This window comes from Limanda limanda, chromosome 8 (genome assembly GCF_963576545.1).
Source record: "Limanda limanda chromosome 8, fLimLim1.1, whole genome shotgun sequence".
Classification (NCBI taxonomy): domain Eukaryota; kingdom Metazoa; phylum Chordata; class Actinopteri; order Pleuronectiformes; family Pleuronectidae; genus Limanda; species Limanda limanda.
Window position 1 is genome coordinate 13,498,726 of NC_083643.1, and position 13,786 is coordinate 13,512,511.

At 44.3% G+C, this 13,786-nt stretch overlaps 1 protein-coding gene across 1 annotated transcript in view; it reads right to left on the reverse strand.

Moving 5' to 3' along the window:
• The window catches only part of ptprq (protein tyrosine phosphatase receptor type Q), a 38,918-nt gene that overhangs the window by 2,761 nt on the left and 22,371 nt on the right, over window positions 1-13,786 (reverse strand). The window contains exons 39-60 of the mRNA XM_061077076.1: window positions 12,066-12,386; window positions 11,712-11,987; window positions 11,457-11,608; window positions 11,043-11,184; window positions 10,547-10,822; window positions 10,041-10,403; window positions 9,161-9,270; window positions 8,799-8,985; window positions 7,437-7,678; window positions 7,168-7,237; window positions 6,624-6,782; window positions 6,137-6,428; window positions 5,966-6,039; window positions 5,763-5,862; window positions 5,094-5,222; window positions 2,811-2,855; window positions 2,080-2,106; window positions 1,836-1,917; window positions 1,018-1,108; window positions 773-849; window positions 538-672; window positions 224-349 (exon numbers count right to left, since the gene is read on the reverse strand). Coding sequence (XP_060933059.1) covers window positions 224-349; window positions 538-672; window positions 773-849; window positions 1,018-1,108; window positions 1,836-1,917; window positions 2,080-2,106; window positions 2,811-2,855; window positions 5,094-5,222; window positions 5,763-5,862; window positions 5,966-6,039; window positions 6,137-6,428; window positions 6,624-6,782; window positions 7,168-7,237; window positions 7,437-7,678; window positions 8,799-8,985; window positions 9,161-9,270; window positions 10,041-10,403; window positions 10,547-10,822; window positions 11,043-11,184; window positions 11,457-11,608; window positions 11,712-11,987; window positions 12,066-12,386 — 3,476 coding nt within the window. The remainder of the gene's footprint in view (window positions 1-223; window positions 350-537; window positions 673-772; window positions 850-1,017; window positions 1,109-1,835; window positions 1,918-2,079; window positions 2,107-2,810; window positions 2,856-5,093; window positions 5,223-5,762; window positions 5,863-5,965; window positions 6,040-6,136; window positions 6,429-6,623; window positions 6,783-7,167; window positions 7,238-7,436; window positions 7,679-8,798; window positions 8,986-9,160; window positions 9,271-10,040; window positions 10,404-10,546; window positions 10,823-11,042; window positions 11,185-11,456; window positions 11,609-11,711; window positions 11,988-12,065; window positions 12,387-13,786) is intronic.

Sequence of the window (13,786 nt, forward strand, 5' to 3'; positions counted from 1 at the left end):
AAATACCTTAACATGAACTATTACTGTAATTTGCAATCAGAAAATCCCATGATAAGCCCAACACAATAGTGAGGTGAGAAGTTGTGTCTGTGTCGCCACAACATGTGTATTTCAATGTTGTTAAAAAGCGATAAACAACACAACAGGTACAGCATGTGTTTTCTGTGTGCGTGTGTGTATTTGTTTGTGTGTGTGTGTGGATGTGTAAATGTGTTTTTGTCACCTTTTCTACTTTCAGGGTTCGTACAGTCCAGTCAGGCAGAACTTCCTCTGACACTTTTGAAATGAGAATGTCACTAAACACTGACATTGGCTTGTTGTCCTCAGGCCAGTACTTGTGACACCGAATCTGAAATGCCACACACACACAAATAAAAAACACACACACACACACACACACATTCACAAAAACACATGTCAGATCTCAGCAGCAGATCTAACCCTCCTAATAGTAATGATTCATAAGCAGAGCCCAGCTTGTACTCTGAATTCTGACGCTAATGGTTTCATAACAGTGTAAAATCTTCCATGACGCACTCTGCCTTTTTCGTAACACTGTGTGAGCATGGCGATGGTGCGGGTCCCCGTTTCCCAAATCATCCTCCAAAAGTCGGCCACTGTGCCCGGCAGAGGACCCTGGGTCGCGATGAACTCGTTGGGACACAGGTAGCCCTGAAAACACAGAACAACAAATATAATTCCTCTATTTGCAATAAATGTGTGTATGATTATAACCTAATAGTGTCCCAAGCTTTTAACGGCTGGTACTCACTGAGACGAAGCTGGCGTTGATGTAGTCCGAGCCTGCAGTGCCCGGTTCAGACAGCAGCTTCACTCGGTTGTTATTGTCTACACAAGGTACAGAAAAAACGAGTTTGGTTGAAATGTGTGATCTGCATCTGTGCAAGTAGGCGTGAAATCTGCTTGACTTTAATTTTGGAGCAAAAACACAAGACATGAATAAATGTGATGTATTTATCATTAGCCTGGGAGGTAATTTTCAGCCTGACCGCTTACACGGTTTGATGTTAGGGAAGCGGTTTTTGGATTTGTTCCATGGCAGATCAGCATCTGTGGTGGCCAGGTCCTGCAGCAGCTTTGGGAGCTCCTGCAGAGACAAGAGGTGCATATATCAGTATTCAGATAAACACACTCATGGAGGTTGAAGGTCAGGGACCCCATTTTTAAAACTGCGAGAAGTGATATTTTGGATTGAGGTGAAAGATAACAGGAAAAACAGGAAAAGCATCAGAGGGGTGATGCATACCTTGCATACACCAAAGTTTTATAATGACAACATTTTTTTTTTACACAACATAAAAAAACATTGTAAGCTTTTACTTCATTGAAGAGCTGTGTGCAGAGCTCTATCTCTCTCACACACAAAAACAGATTGACTCTCTGTCCCTGTTAGACTGACCATCGGCTGTAGCCTACCGGGAGAAATCCTGCTCAAGTTTGTAGCTTCTTTAAATATCCATAACGTCTTTACTGTCTTCTGCAGACATGCAGAATTCAGCATAAACTGGTGCGATAGTGCTCTTGATGTGCACCTTTTTTTTAACTTCAAAATTACGGTTTAGTGTATGAGAGCTTCAGGGTCTGTAATTAAGCAACCTGATGGGAAAAAAAAACTAAAGTTGACACTGGTTTAGTTTGCAATCACTTTTCTTTATTCTGCTCATCTAATGAACCTTTTCTACTATGAAAGACCTTCCTTCCTCCATTTTGTTTGTTTCCAGGCAATTTCCAAATGACTGAAACATGGTGTTATATATAATATTTATGCTTATATGTTAAAGCAACACAGGCTAAGGTTGTTAACAAACACTTACACCAAACTCTTCCTGGAACTTGGCGTTGTCATTGGCACACAGATCCTCGACATGCTGCAGGAAAGACTTTTTGTTGACGGGCCTGACAGAGGATAGAAGAAAAATACAGAGAATGTGTGAAACAGAGAGAGAGATATGATACAAAAACGATGCCACAGTCTGTAATAGTGAGTAGTAGAGAACATGCAGATCTGTGCTGCAGCTGCTGTTTGCACATTCACATTATTTATGCAAGGTTACTTACTTGAGTGATTTCCTGTAGCTGAGAAGCCTGGATGAAAATAGACAGCGAAAAACATCAGCCCAAAATAAACAAATTATCTCAATAATCGCAGCCAACACTGAGGTATTTCTGTCTACAGCTGATGAAATGATCCTCTTTGCAGATAGTTGATGATACTGTATGCTTTACCAGTGGGGGATTAACCATCTTAATTAAATCCACTTTGATTAAACACTGACAGTAACTTTGATGTTTCGCTCTAAAGGAATATGTGAACATCAGTAAACTCAAAAAAGAAGCATGTGGTTATTCCCCTGTGCATGGCGTTTCATTTGCATTACTCAAGACTAGTAGCTGCCCAGAGCCTCAGCTATCGATAAAGCTTAACATTTGTACCACATAACACAGCTTAAGCCTTCCAAGCATTTTCATGACGGCGAGAGGGTAAACAAATTAAAAAGGGTTTCAAGCAGTGAAGTGTCAAGCTCAGCTCAGCTCTACAGCTCTTGGCAGGAAAATGAGCAGGCTGTTGGCCCAACTCTGACGTCACTGATTCATTGAACTGTCGCCCTCCACCAAAGACACAACAAACACAGATGGATGATTTGAGATGAGCTTTGATGGGAAGCATGACGCTGACACACACTAAGGGACGGGTGAAAAGTGGAGTACAACATGCCAACATGACACTATACACAGCAAAATGAGGCACACACACACAGAAACACACAAGGGTCAAGAGCCCAACTTACTGGATGACATAAATCTCCTTCCGTCTAAAGAAGAAGGAAGAATACCTGGAGGGAGAAGAGTGCTCAGTGAGAGAAAAATAAAGCCAAGGCGAGTCAGTGCATGAGTGTGCATACAAAGGGAAGTTATTTGCGCCATTCATGTGATAAGTGTCAAGGAAAGTGTGTTATTTTCATATAAACTGTGCTGAGAAAAGGTGGCATTTACATAGATCACAGAGTCCAAGTCAGGAATAGATTCTGGTGACAAGAAGGAAGAGAGACACAGTCCTGATGAGTGTCCCCAGTTTGAACTACCATGACTGCGGAAGGAGCACGAAGTGTAACTGTCAGAAACCTGCAATATTAAATATGCGTGTGACACCTCACATGACTGGATGGCAAGTAATATTCAGGATCTTCCTCTTTTTTCAGGACTTTCAAGTCATTGCATATGAAAAATGTGAGATGAATGCTGGATAAATAGAATGGTAAATAGATTGTATTTATTCAGATCATCATCTACATCCACCAATTCACACACTGTCAGCACAGTGTCAGGAGCGATTTGGGCTTAAGTGTCCTGCCCATGGACAGTTGCCTGAAGGAGCCGGGTATCGAACTACCAACTTCGTGGTTACTGGAGCCGATCCTGCCTGACATTGCTCCCTTCACTGGTTACCAGTGGCTGCTTGCATCCATTTCAAAACACTAGTACTTGCGTAGCGTGCTTCGAATGGATCGGGTCAAGCCTACATCCTGGACATGGTCAAACCTTACGCCCCAGCCTGTCCACTCCACTCTACATCTGCCAATCGGCTTGCTGCTCCCTCACTGCCAGTTAACCACTCAACATAATCACGATTCTTTGCTCTCCTGGCTCCTATATGGTGAAATTAGCTCCCCATTGACATCAGGACAACAGAAAGTCTACATATCTTTCGCCGCAGACTAAATACACATCTCTTCGAACTATACCTTGAATAAAAAAAATGAAAAAACACTATATATATATATATATTTAGTCACACTATGGCACTATATGTGGCACTTGCATATAGCACTTTGTAGTTTAGCTTTTTAATTGAAGCAAATTGTACTTACTTGATTCTTGTTGTTCTGGGTTTGTACCCTCATGGTTGAATACACTTATTGTAAGTCGCTTTGGATAAAAGCATCTGCTAAATAAAATGTAATGTAAAGATGTAACATTGGGCGAGAGGTGGGGTAAACAACTGGATAGGTCACCAGTTCACCGCAGGGCCAGAGACAAACAACCATTCAAACTCACACTTAACCTATGGTCACACCTGTGTCTGTGGACTGTAGGATTTAAATCAAACATTTACTTTTAAAATACTATAACGTATATTGTTATATATGTTAAACAAGGCACACAAATATTTGCTAAAGGATGGTTATGCTACATTTACACATATGAGATAAGGGGCATTTTATCTGCCATGACGGAGAGCTTTTTTCTCTATCCTCTATCTTATGGGTTTTATGTTTGTAATTAAGTCCTCTTGAACACAGCCACACTTACTACTACCTTGACCCCTCTATTTTTGGTTCCTTTTTTTAATTGTGGTCGTTGTGTGGGCGACAGCATTCTGAAGATGTAGGAGAGGGGAAGGTGTTCAGAGAGCTCTATGTGCTTATTGGTGGTTTCAAGGCTGACATCTATTTATAGTGGGTAATAAAAACATAAATAGCTACATCTTGGTGCTAATCATATTAAAAGCTTTTCCTTCCTGTTCTCACCTCATCTTCACCATCTGTCATCTTGAGACACATAAACTAAATGGGTTTCCTGATGTGAAACTGCGAGAAGGAAAAGCTGCTTTCAGCCCTTAAGTGTCTGTGCAGTTGTTTGTGTGAGAGAAGGATGAAAAACAAGGAGAGCTAGATGCTGAATTTGTAGCAGTGGATGGTTAGAGAGATGCAGACAGGATGACAAGCCTGGGCTGCACAGAACTGAAGGTAAACTATAAAGCCACAATGATCCCGTGCTATGTCGAAGAGCTGCTGCCTCTATTTTCTGCAGAAACTCCACAACGAGAAGATTTAGTGCTGACATGAGAGCACATCAAGCTGGCTGCAGGAAAGAGATTGTTTTTTGTCTTGTTGACTTAGATCTAAAATCTTGTCTGGATCCGCTAAATCAGGCCTGAAGTCATGTAGTGCGCTACAACCTCAGCTGCAAAAACTGTGTGTGTGTGTGTGTGCATGTGTGTTTGTGTGTGTCTGTGTGTGCGTGCTAGGAAAACTGATGCTTTTGGATTCAAACTAAACCCACAGACTCACCGGTTGAGTTTCTCTTGTTTCAGCTCCAGATCGGCCACAGCGATCAGCTGGTCGAGTTTACACTTGGTCTCTATGATTTCTGCCTCTCGTGGTGAATAAGTCCCGCCCTCCTTCTTGCGCTGATGGACTCTGACATTTGATGATGAGCACGTGAAACAAAGTGGTTACTAACAGGGTATAATCAGGATCAAAATTAATAACGCAGATGTATTCGGCACTGTTGAATTAGTAATTACTTACAATACTTTTTTTTGTGCATTAATACTAAATGGTTAGTATCCCGGTTATGAGGCTAATCCTGGTATCGACTTTATGTGGAATATGGTGTTTAAATGGAGCATCTGGTTATTCATATCCCATCAACATGATAAATACAAGTATCCCAGTCTGTGATGATTAACGTTACCATGGTAACAACATTACAGTCTATTGGCAATTTTAATTCCTGAAAGGTGTTTTTTGAAAATGAGGCCACTTTGGCTCACGTCTATTAGCTTCTCCACCTTATTGCCAGGATTGAAAGATGAGAGCTACAGCTAATATTAACCGTCCCTCATTTTGCTAACCCCTCTGCTTAAACACAAAAACAGCATGCTTCAAAAACCTGTTCATAACCAGGATCCTCGTGTGCATGTAACCGCAAAGAGTGTATGAATGTTGGCCTCTCACTTGACTGAGGCACAGATGATGATGATGAGTAACACGGCCAAGAAGAAGGAAAGCAGAACCCCAAGAATGATCTGCTCTTCTCTCGTCAACAGCCCGTCCGCTATGGAGAGAGGGAGAGGAGAAGAATGTCACATGACACAGCAGAGGAGACTTCACATGTTACGCTTTCATGCTCTAATATAGAGTTATATGAAAATAAATACCTGTAGTTTTGACATGGTCAGAGAAATCCGAGTCTGTGTATTGGCCATTGATGTTAGTAGCTCTGAACTTAAACCTGGTGAATATGAAATAACAGTCAGCTTTATACTATCGAATAAAATGTGTGCGTGTGTGTGTGTGTATGTGTGTGTGTGCGAGGGTATGGTACTCACACATAGACCGTGTTGGCTTTCAGAGGCCCGTTGCAGAAATTATCAGTGTTGTTCAGTCGCATACAGTCATCATTCTCCCCGATCACGTAGGTTCCTGCAATAGTGTGATTGTGCCTCTCCAGGGGCCGGCTGTCTCCAGGCACACTGCGATTGCGTCTGAAGTGTGCGCCCGTGCGTGACAGCCCGTCCCCCGATAAACATTGCGGGTTGGGGAAACCCCTGTCAGTCAGGTAGGGGCCGGGACGAACCAAAAATGCATTCTTCCAGTTGGTCAGGTTCTGGACGTCCTTCACTATGGCAGGATGGAAGTGGGAGGGGGAGAGGAATCGCAGGGGAACTGAGTCAAATTTCTGCTGACGTCAAACCCCTCAGCTATTTACTTTACATTTTGTCATATGCGAGCCCAGGACACGAAACAAGATTCCACTTGAGGCCTTAAACACAGATCATAGTGTATTTGAATAAAAGTGTTTTTGAAGAGTCATACCCCCTGACTCGGCCACGACGACCTGAATTTTTGTGATTGGTCCATTGTTGTCACTATAGAAACAGGCAGGCAAGCGGATGGTGATACTCCTGTGGGTTACTATGGCAACCCCTCCGTGTCCCAGCACTGCCTGGGGTCTTAGGGTTGGCTTGGCTGGGGCTGGAATGCACGCACGAGTGATCACAGAGGAGCACACACACACACACACACACACACACACACACACACACACACACACACACACACACACACACACACAGACATACGCAGTGTGAATACAGTATTTGTATGAAGAGGTTTTTCTTTTCCTTTGCTTTTACATATAAAACGTGACAAACAGGCCACTGCTCTGAATAGTCACATTAAAACTACACCTCTACATCATCATCACAGTCCAGACTATATTGCTGAGTTTTATTTTACAATATGCGAGCAACTGGAAACTGTCATTTTGAGCAATAACACTGTGAAATGGTAATTCCCTGCCTAGCATCTTGTGCTGCACTGCTGCAGTATTAGTTGAGATAAAAAAAGAGAGCTGCACCTTTGATTCCTGTGGTTATCTGGACATGTGGGCTGGGCGGACTCCTGCCGGCCCCGTTCCTGGCTGAAATCTACGAGGAGACAAACAGAAAGAGAGAAAACAGCAGAAAAGACGACAGGCACAGCAATGTTTAATCGAATGAAGGAACAATGTGGACAAGTGAAAACTTGGCTTTGGAGAAAAGGAAGCGTTACACCTCCGGGTGTGTGACCAATGAGAGGTGTCTAGACGTGCATGTGTGCAACATGTGTGTCCTGTGTCCTTCTCGCCTGTATAGTGTAGTTGTGTCCTCCCTTCAGGCCCTCGATGACAGCCGCCAGCGTGTTGTTGTCTTCTCTCTGAAAGATATCGAGACTGATGTTCTTGACCAGCCGCTCCTTTTCATAAACGTACACAAAGTAGGCGGTGATGTTTCCATTGGGCTCTGCTGGGGGCGTGAAGGTCAACTTCACACGGTTCACTTCCTCCGGGATGACGGATACAATCACGTTCTTGGGAGGGTCTTTGGGCTCTGTCGTAGAAATGATACAAGAGGAGAATATTAATATGTGAGAATCTCACCTGCTACTGTCCCTATTTGTTTTTGTGCAGTGATATGTTGGATCGTTGGGTTCTGACTTGCGTGCATTACACAGTGTCTAATGTTGACTCTCATTTTGGATTGTCTAATCTGTGCATGTGTTGTGTTGAATCTTAAATGCGTTGTGTCTACTTTCTGTTATGACTCCGCCACAGCCATCAACGAAATGGACTCAATTGTTTGGAGGTAATTAACAGAACAAGAGCGCAACAACAGACTGTGATTTCTGGCAAGGCAAACAGATGGTTGCACAAGGGAGAGAAGCAGACGGACGCAGCCACTTCACTGAATCCGACGAGGCGTTCTGAGGAACCAAAGCCAACCAGAAGTTAAATCCACCCAGGTGAGCTACATATGGGCTGGACAGCTGGGTTGAACTCACCAGACGATGTTTAGGTAAAGCTCGATAAAGTGTGATTGAAAAGTAGGCCGTTGTTGGACAGGTGGCTCCTATAATATCTCTCTCAGTGGCAGCATGTGGGTGGGTATCAGCAGTGGAAAGGAAGTTGGCAGTTAAATTTAAACTTGGAGAGAGGCTCGTCGATGGATGGAGAGGTTGGCAAGAGAATGCGGCAACTGACTAACAGGGGACACTGTTTCAAAAACAAGAACATTTTTCAGTTCACTCTATCATATTATAGGTCTGGAAGGCCCCAGGCCAACGAGAACCCAAATACTTTCTTTAATAACTAGAATTACCAAACTACGGTTGTATACCTCCGCCAACCAGTGCAGCTTAATATACTTTGACCTTTACCTTTGACCACTGAAATGTAATCACTTCATCTTTTTTAAAAATTTGAAGAATTCCTCAAGTCTGTGTTATTTTATTACATTCAAGAGGCCAAAAAACTATTCTAAGGCTAACGTGACGTGCCAAAATGTGGTTTATTTGACCTGTGTGTTTTGTCGGTTTGATTCTGAGCAGGGTTACACAAAAGCTACGCAACCGATTTTCACCAAACTTGGTGGAGCGATGGGGTTTGGCCCTTGGAAGAACCTATACAATTTTGGTGCGGATAGGGATTAAGGAGCGGATGCAGGAATTTACCCTCCTCCAACGTTTGAAATCCAGTGGGTCCAACAGCTTTCCCATCGCTAGCAGCCAGTGCCAGTGGACCAGTGAAGGCAGTGACGGTCACAGAGTAGCGAGTGAAAGCCGTCAAGTTTGTCACAACAACAGTCGTCAACTCTCCTGGAGCCCGGACTGTTGACATGTTCCAACCAGGACCTTCCACCTGATGTAACAGCACAAGATTTCACACTTATTATAAGATAAAAAAAACTCTGACCATCATCAAACTACTGTCATCTCCTCTGAGAACATGAACATGAGCTTCACACTTCATTGGTTACATAAATATTTGTGTGTGTGTGTGTGTGTGTTTGAGTGCGTTTGTACGGTGAGGTGACCTGAACGAGATATGATGTCGGCCCAGAGAGAACAGCTGGAGCGCTCCACGCAATGCGAAGGCTGTTGGAAGATGCGGTGACTCTCAGGTCACGGGGAGGGACATCAGGGTCTGAGAAAAACACAAAGACTAATTGTACTCTACTTAATGAAATGGTTTAAAATTATAAGAGTTTAACATACACCGAAAAATTAAAGATGGTTTAAAAAATATCAGTTCTTCATCAACTAAAACAGAAATAAACAAGAATTCAACAATGACCCCACAGTAGTTGTATGCCTCCACCAACCACCACAACAACTGGTCAAATTTGGAGAAATTCCCAAAAGACCGATTTGAGATGTTCAAGAGGCCAAGGGGGTTTTGTGAGGCCCCTATGACCTTGACCTTTGACCAACAAATTATAATCAATTCATCTGTGAGTCACAGGGAACATTTTTGCCATATTTTAAAGACTTATCTAGTTGTGTTCTTAAAACAAACACATTCACAAGGCTAAGAAAGATGGTCAGTGATCTTGACCGTTGACCATTAAAATCAAACCACTTTTGAGGCCAAATGAACGTTTGTACAAAACTTGAAGATATTCCCTCATGATATTCTTGAGATAACATGTTCTCAAACATAGGACACTTGAAAAGAATACCTCTCGCCACTGGCTACTGTCGGCAGGAAGGCATGAACACAGTGATCTTTGCTGCAAATTTTCCCCACAAAGAAAGAAAACTCCTCCATAATACACAAAGTCAGTGTGAGAGCTCTGCTACTCCACTGTGCTGTTTAGATCTCGTGGAGGAGCTGCCAGAGGCCCAGCTTCTGACTCACTGCCAACTCTGCGCTGGCAACACAGAGAGGTCGTACAATCACTGTGATGTTCTTACTTCCAGCGAGGGTGCGTGCATAACTCCAGCGTGTGTACTCTCCAACTCCCGCGTTGGTCACAGCGGCCACTTTGAAGCGGTAGTATCTGTATTTATTGAGGGACTGGAGTGTGATGCTGGAGAACCCCTCGCTGCCATTTACTGACACCAGGACATGAGAGTCCACACAGTCTGAGGGCAGCTCGTCCTCTGAGGGCGGCTGTGCCGTGGGTACGATGTTTGGTTCACAAACAGTTGAAAGCAGCTGAGCAATGATGTGGTACTCTATCAGCAGGCCCGGTATGGAGAGCGGCGCAGCCCAGTGAAGTGTCACATTGGTAGGTGTGACATCAGAGACATTGAGGGAGCGAGGGGCAGCTGGGACTGTTGGAAAGGACAGAGAGGAATTAATCAAGTATTCATTGCGTATTAGATCAGCCATTCACTGAATTCAAAATGAGATGCTTTGATCAGATAATCATCTTTTCCTCCATGTACAAATAATGAAGGCACTTGAGATTGACTACCTGATTCAGATAGAGTGGAGGCAGTACAGTTTACTGCGTCTCCAGGTCCTGCGGAGTTGACTGCTGCCACGGTGAGTGTGTACGTCTGATCTGGGGACAGCCCACTCACTGTGTACTCTGGTGAGTGAGCCTGGTGTGTGTACGACTGAACATCGACCTCCACTGAAATCTCATAAAAAACTATCTGTCCATTAGGGTTGCCTGGAACTTCCCATGAGAGCAGAATTGAATCCCAGCTCCCTCCCGAGCAAGAGAGGTTCCCCACAGCATCAGATACTAGAGATGGACAGAGAGACACAGAGGGAAAGACACAGAGGAGGAGAAGAAAAATTATCAATCAATATGCTTTTTTTAATATACATAATGAATTATATCACTAGTACTGCTGAAGGAGGCAGATCCTGAGTATATCTTGTCCAAATCCTTTCTTTAATTCCAATCACGGAACTTTGAGTAGTGTCTTACATAAGCACTATGCCCCTGGTGTGTACTTTACCTGACTCGTTAGTGGTGAAGGTCACGGGGCTGCTGAACTGATTCCCATGGCCCACTCTGGTGTAGCTGTACACACTGATCTCATAGGAGCTGTGAGGCCTGAAGCCAGAAAGATACTCTGTGGTTGACGGACCGGAGGAATTCTATATTTGTACACACACGGTATAAAAAAGGACACATAGGAGATTAAATCATCCAACGCTTATTGCTGAAGTGGATAAAGTATTATTTTATCAGCAAACATATGTGCATGTGTAAGTATAACGTTACCGCTCAGTGGTATCTGGAGTGTGAAATTAGAGCTATAGCATCGGTTGGATGGCGTCTCTCTTGGGTGTGTGTGTGTGTGTGTGAGTTTGTGTGTTTATATAACTGTGGAGTTGCTTAAGGTGAGCGAAATTCATATTAGCGATACCTGGTGTGTGACGGTGTGTGTGATGAGGTCTCGGGTCCTGAAGCCGTACTGGATCACCACACCATTGGGCTCCAAAGGCGGCTCCCAGCTCAGCCACACAGAGATGTCCGTGTGGTTGAATATAGTCAGGTTACGGGGAGGGGACATGGGGCCTGAAGCACAAAGTAAGACTCAAAAAGTCAGAGGATGCAAAGTACACCCATAAACCTCCACAGATACCATCACATTGAATTCTCATCCTGCGCCCAGACTCACCTCCTTCATCAGTGTGTAGCTGCAGCAGCAGCTGGGGCCCCGAGCCTTTACGTGTCAACGCTGTGATGGTGAGGTTGTACGCCGTGTATGGAAGTAGGTTGTCGAGGATGAACGAGGCGTTGGTGGTTTGTGTTGTGTTGGAGCCCGCTGGGCCGACCAGGGTGAGGGTGTACTCAGATATCTCCCCATTGGCCTCCAGAGGGCGCTGCCACACCACAGCGATGGCGGACGACGACAGGTTCCTGGTGGAGACCAGCAACGGAGCAGAACTAGGGACTGACGAAAAACAAACAAACATCAGTCACAATAAATATACAACCCATAATCCGTAAGTGAATGTGTAGATGGACTCACTGTCGTCATCTGTCCTCAGGTACATTGTGCTGGTGTGGTTGTAGGCGGGGCCAGCACCGGTTGCTGGGGTAACAGTGAGCACATAAGGGAAATACTTCCTGAGTTTGGTGAAGAGGAAGACATTGTCAGTGGTGGTGTGCTTGATGGTCTTGTTGACAGCTGGAGCACCGTGGTTGGGAACATCTGTGGGGATGCCGGCCTCCTGTAAGGTGAGCAGGTAGTAAGGTCGGCCATTGGGCTCCGTGGGCGGGTCCCAGCTGACGATGATGACCGTGGAGCTGAAGATCTGAGCTGTCAGGTTTCGAACTGAGTCGCTCGGCACTGAAGAAAGGAGACGAGTAGAGCGGCATTACTATTTTTGTTCCTGTCAGTGGTGAAACTGGCTGAAAAGTAAAGTCTCTCAATGTGAGGTAACAACAAGCTGTGAGCTGATAAATTAGGGCATCAATCAACCATACACACGCTGACAGAGGAGAGAAAACAAACAGCTCATCATCATCATCATCATCATCATCATCATCATCATCATCATCATCATCATCATCATCATCATCATCATCATCATCATCATCATCATCATCATCATCATCATCATCATCATCATCATCATCATCATCATCATCATCATCATCACCACGTGTCACGAGCAACTTCACAATCATTGGCGGCATTGTCATGATCCAGAAAACCAATCAGGGTGAACAGTAGCAACACTGAACACAGCAAAGCAAAACAGCTGAGGGAAAAGACACAGAAACATCAATCAATGACATAAACAGACAATCCAAAGGCAAACAGAGGCACTTGGTGGGAAAACTCACGCCGTGAAAACCTTGGGATTGAAAAGGTTTGAGCAGAAAATACTCATCGTGTTCGTCATCTCCGGAAACAGCTGATGGTAGAGAGAGTGAGGAGGAAGGAAAAGTCGGTGGAGATGAAGGGGAGATAAAACTTGGGGGCTGTGTGAGATGAATGAGTGGGGGTAAGGGGCCAGGTGTGTGTGTGTGGGGGGGGTTTGAGCACACGCAGGGGAGCGAGCTTCCCTCCCCTGCTGGGCTAGGCAGGGCGGGGAGAGAGACAAGGTTGCCCTGGAGGTCCGGTGCTTGGCTGAGAGCGGAGCAGCTGGAGCACAGGCAGAGATACAGAGTCAGACAGAGAATCAAACAAATCTCAGCATAGAAAATATGTGACTGTATGTGACAAAGTCTGAGGCAGCTGTCTGCACCATTTTTCCCAAAATCACATAAAGACAAAGACCTTTTCACTGAGGAAATCAAAGTATGACTAGATATTATGTATATCGGCATATGCTCATTTAATTTCCGTGGCAACAGTGCAATTACAGCACAAGCACAGCATGAATTTCTTTTTTAGAACCTCAGGCTTTCTGTTTCTCTGTCATTAAGTCGTAAACGCTTCCGCTCTTTCTGTCTCTCGCTATGGTTCTCGTCCCTCACGACCTTCGTCATGCTCAGTAAAAGGAAATACAAACTGGCTGTCTCCGACGCACAGTGTCACAGGCGGACAAAAATAGAGCCAGTTTGCGAGACTGACAGCTATCTCCTTTAACTGGCAAGTTGAAAGTTACGTCTTCAAATGCAGAGTTTTTATGTGATTTTTGAAGTTGAAGCGTCATGGAAAAAGTGTGCAGACGGAACCTCACAGTGATACTCTGACTCTGAATCGTTTAGCTGCATTTTATGTGTATGTCTGCTACACAA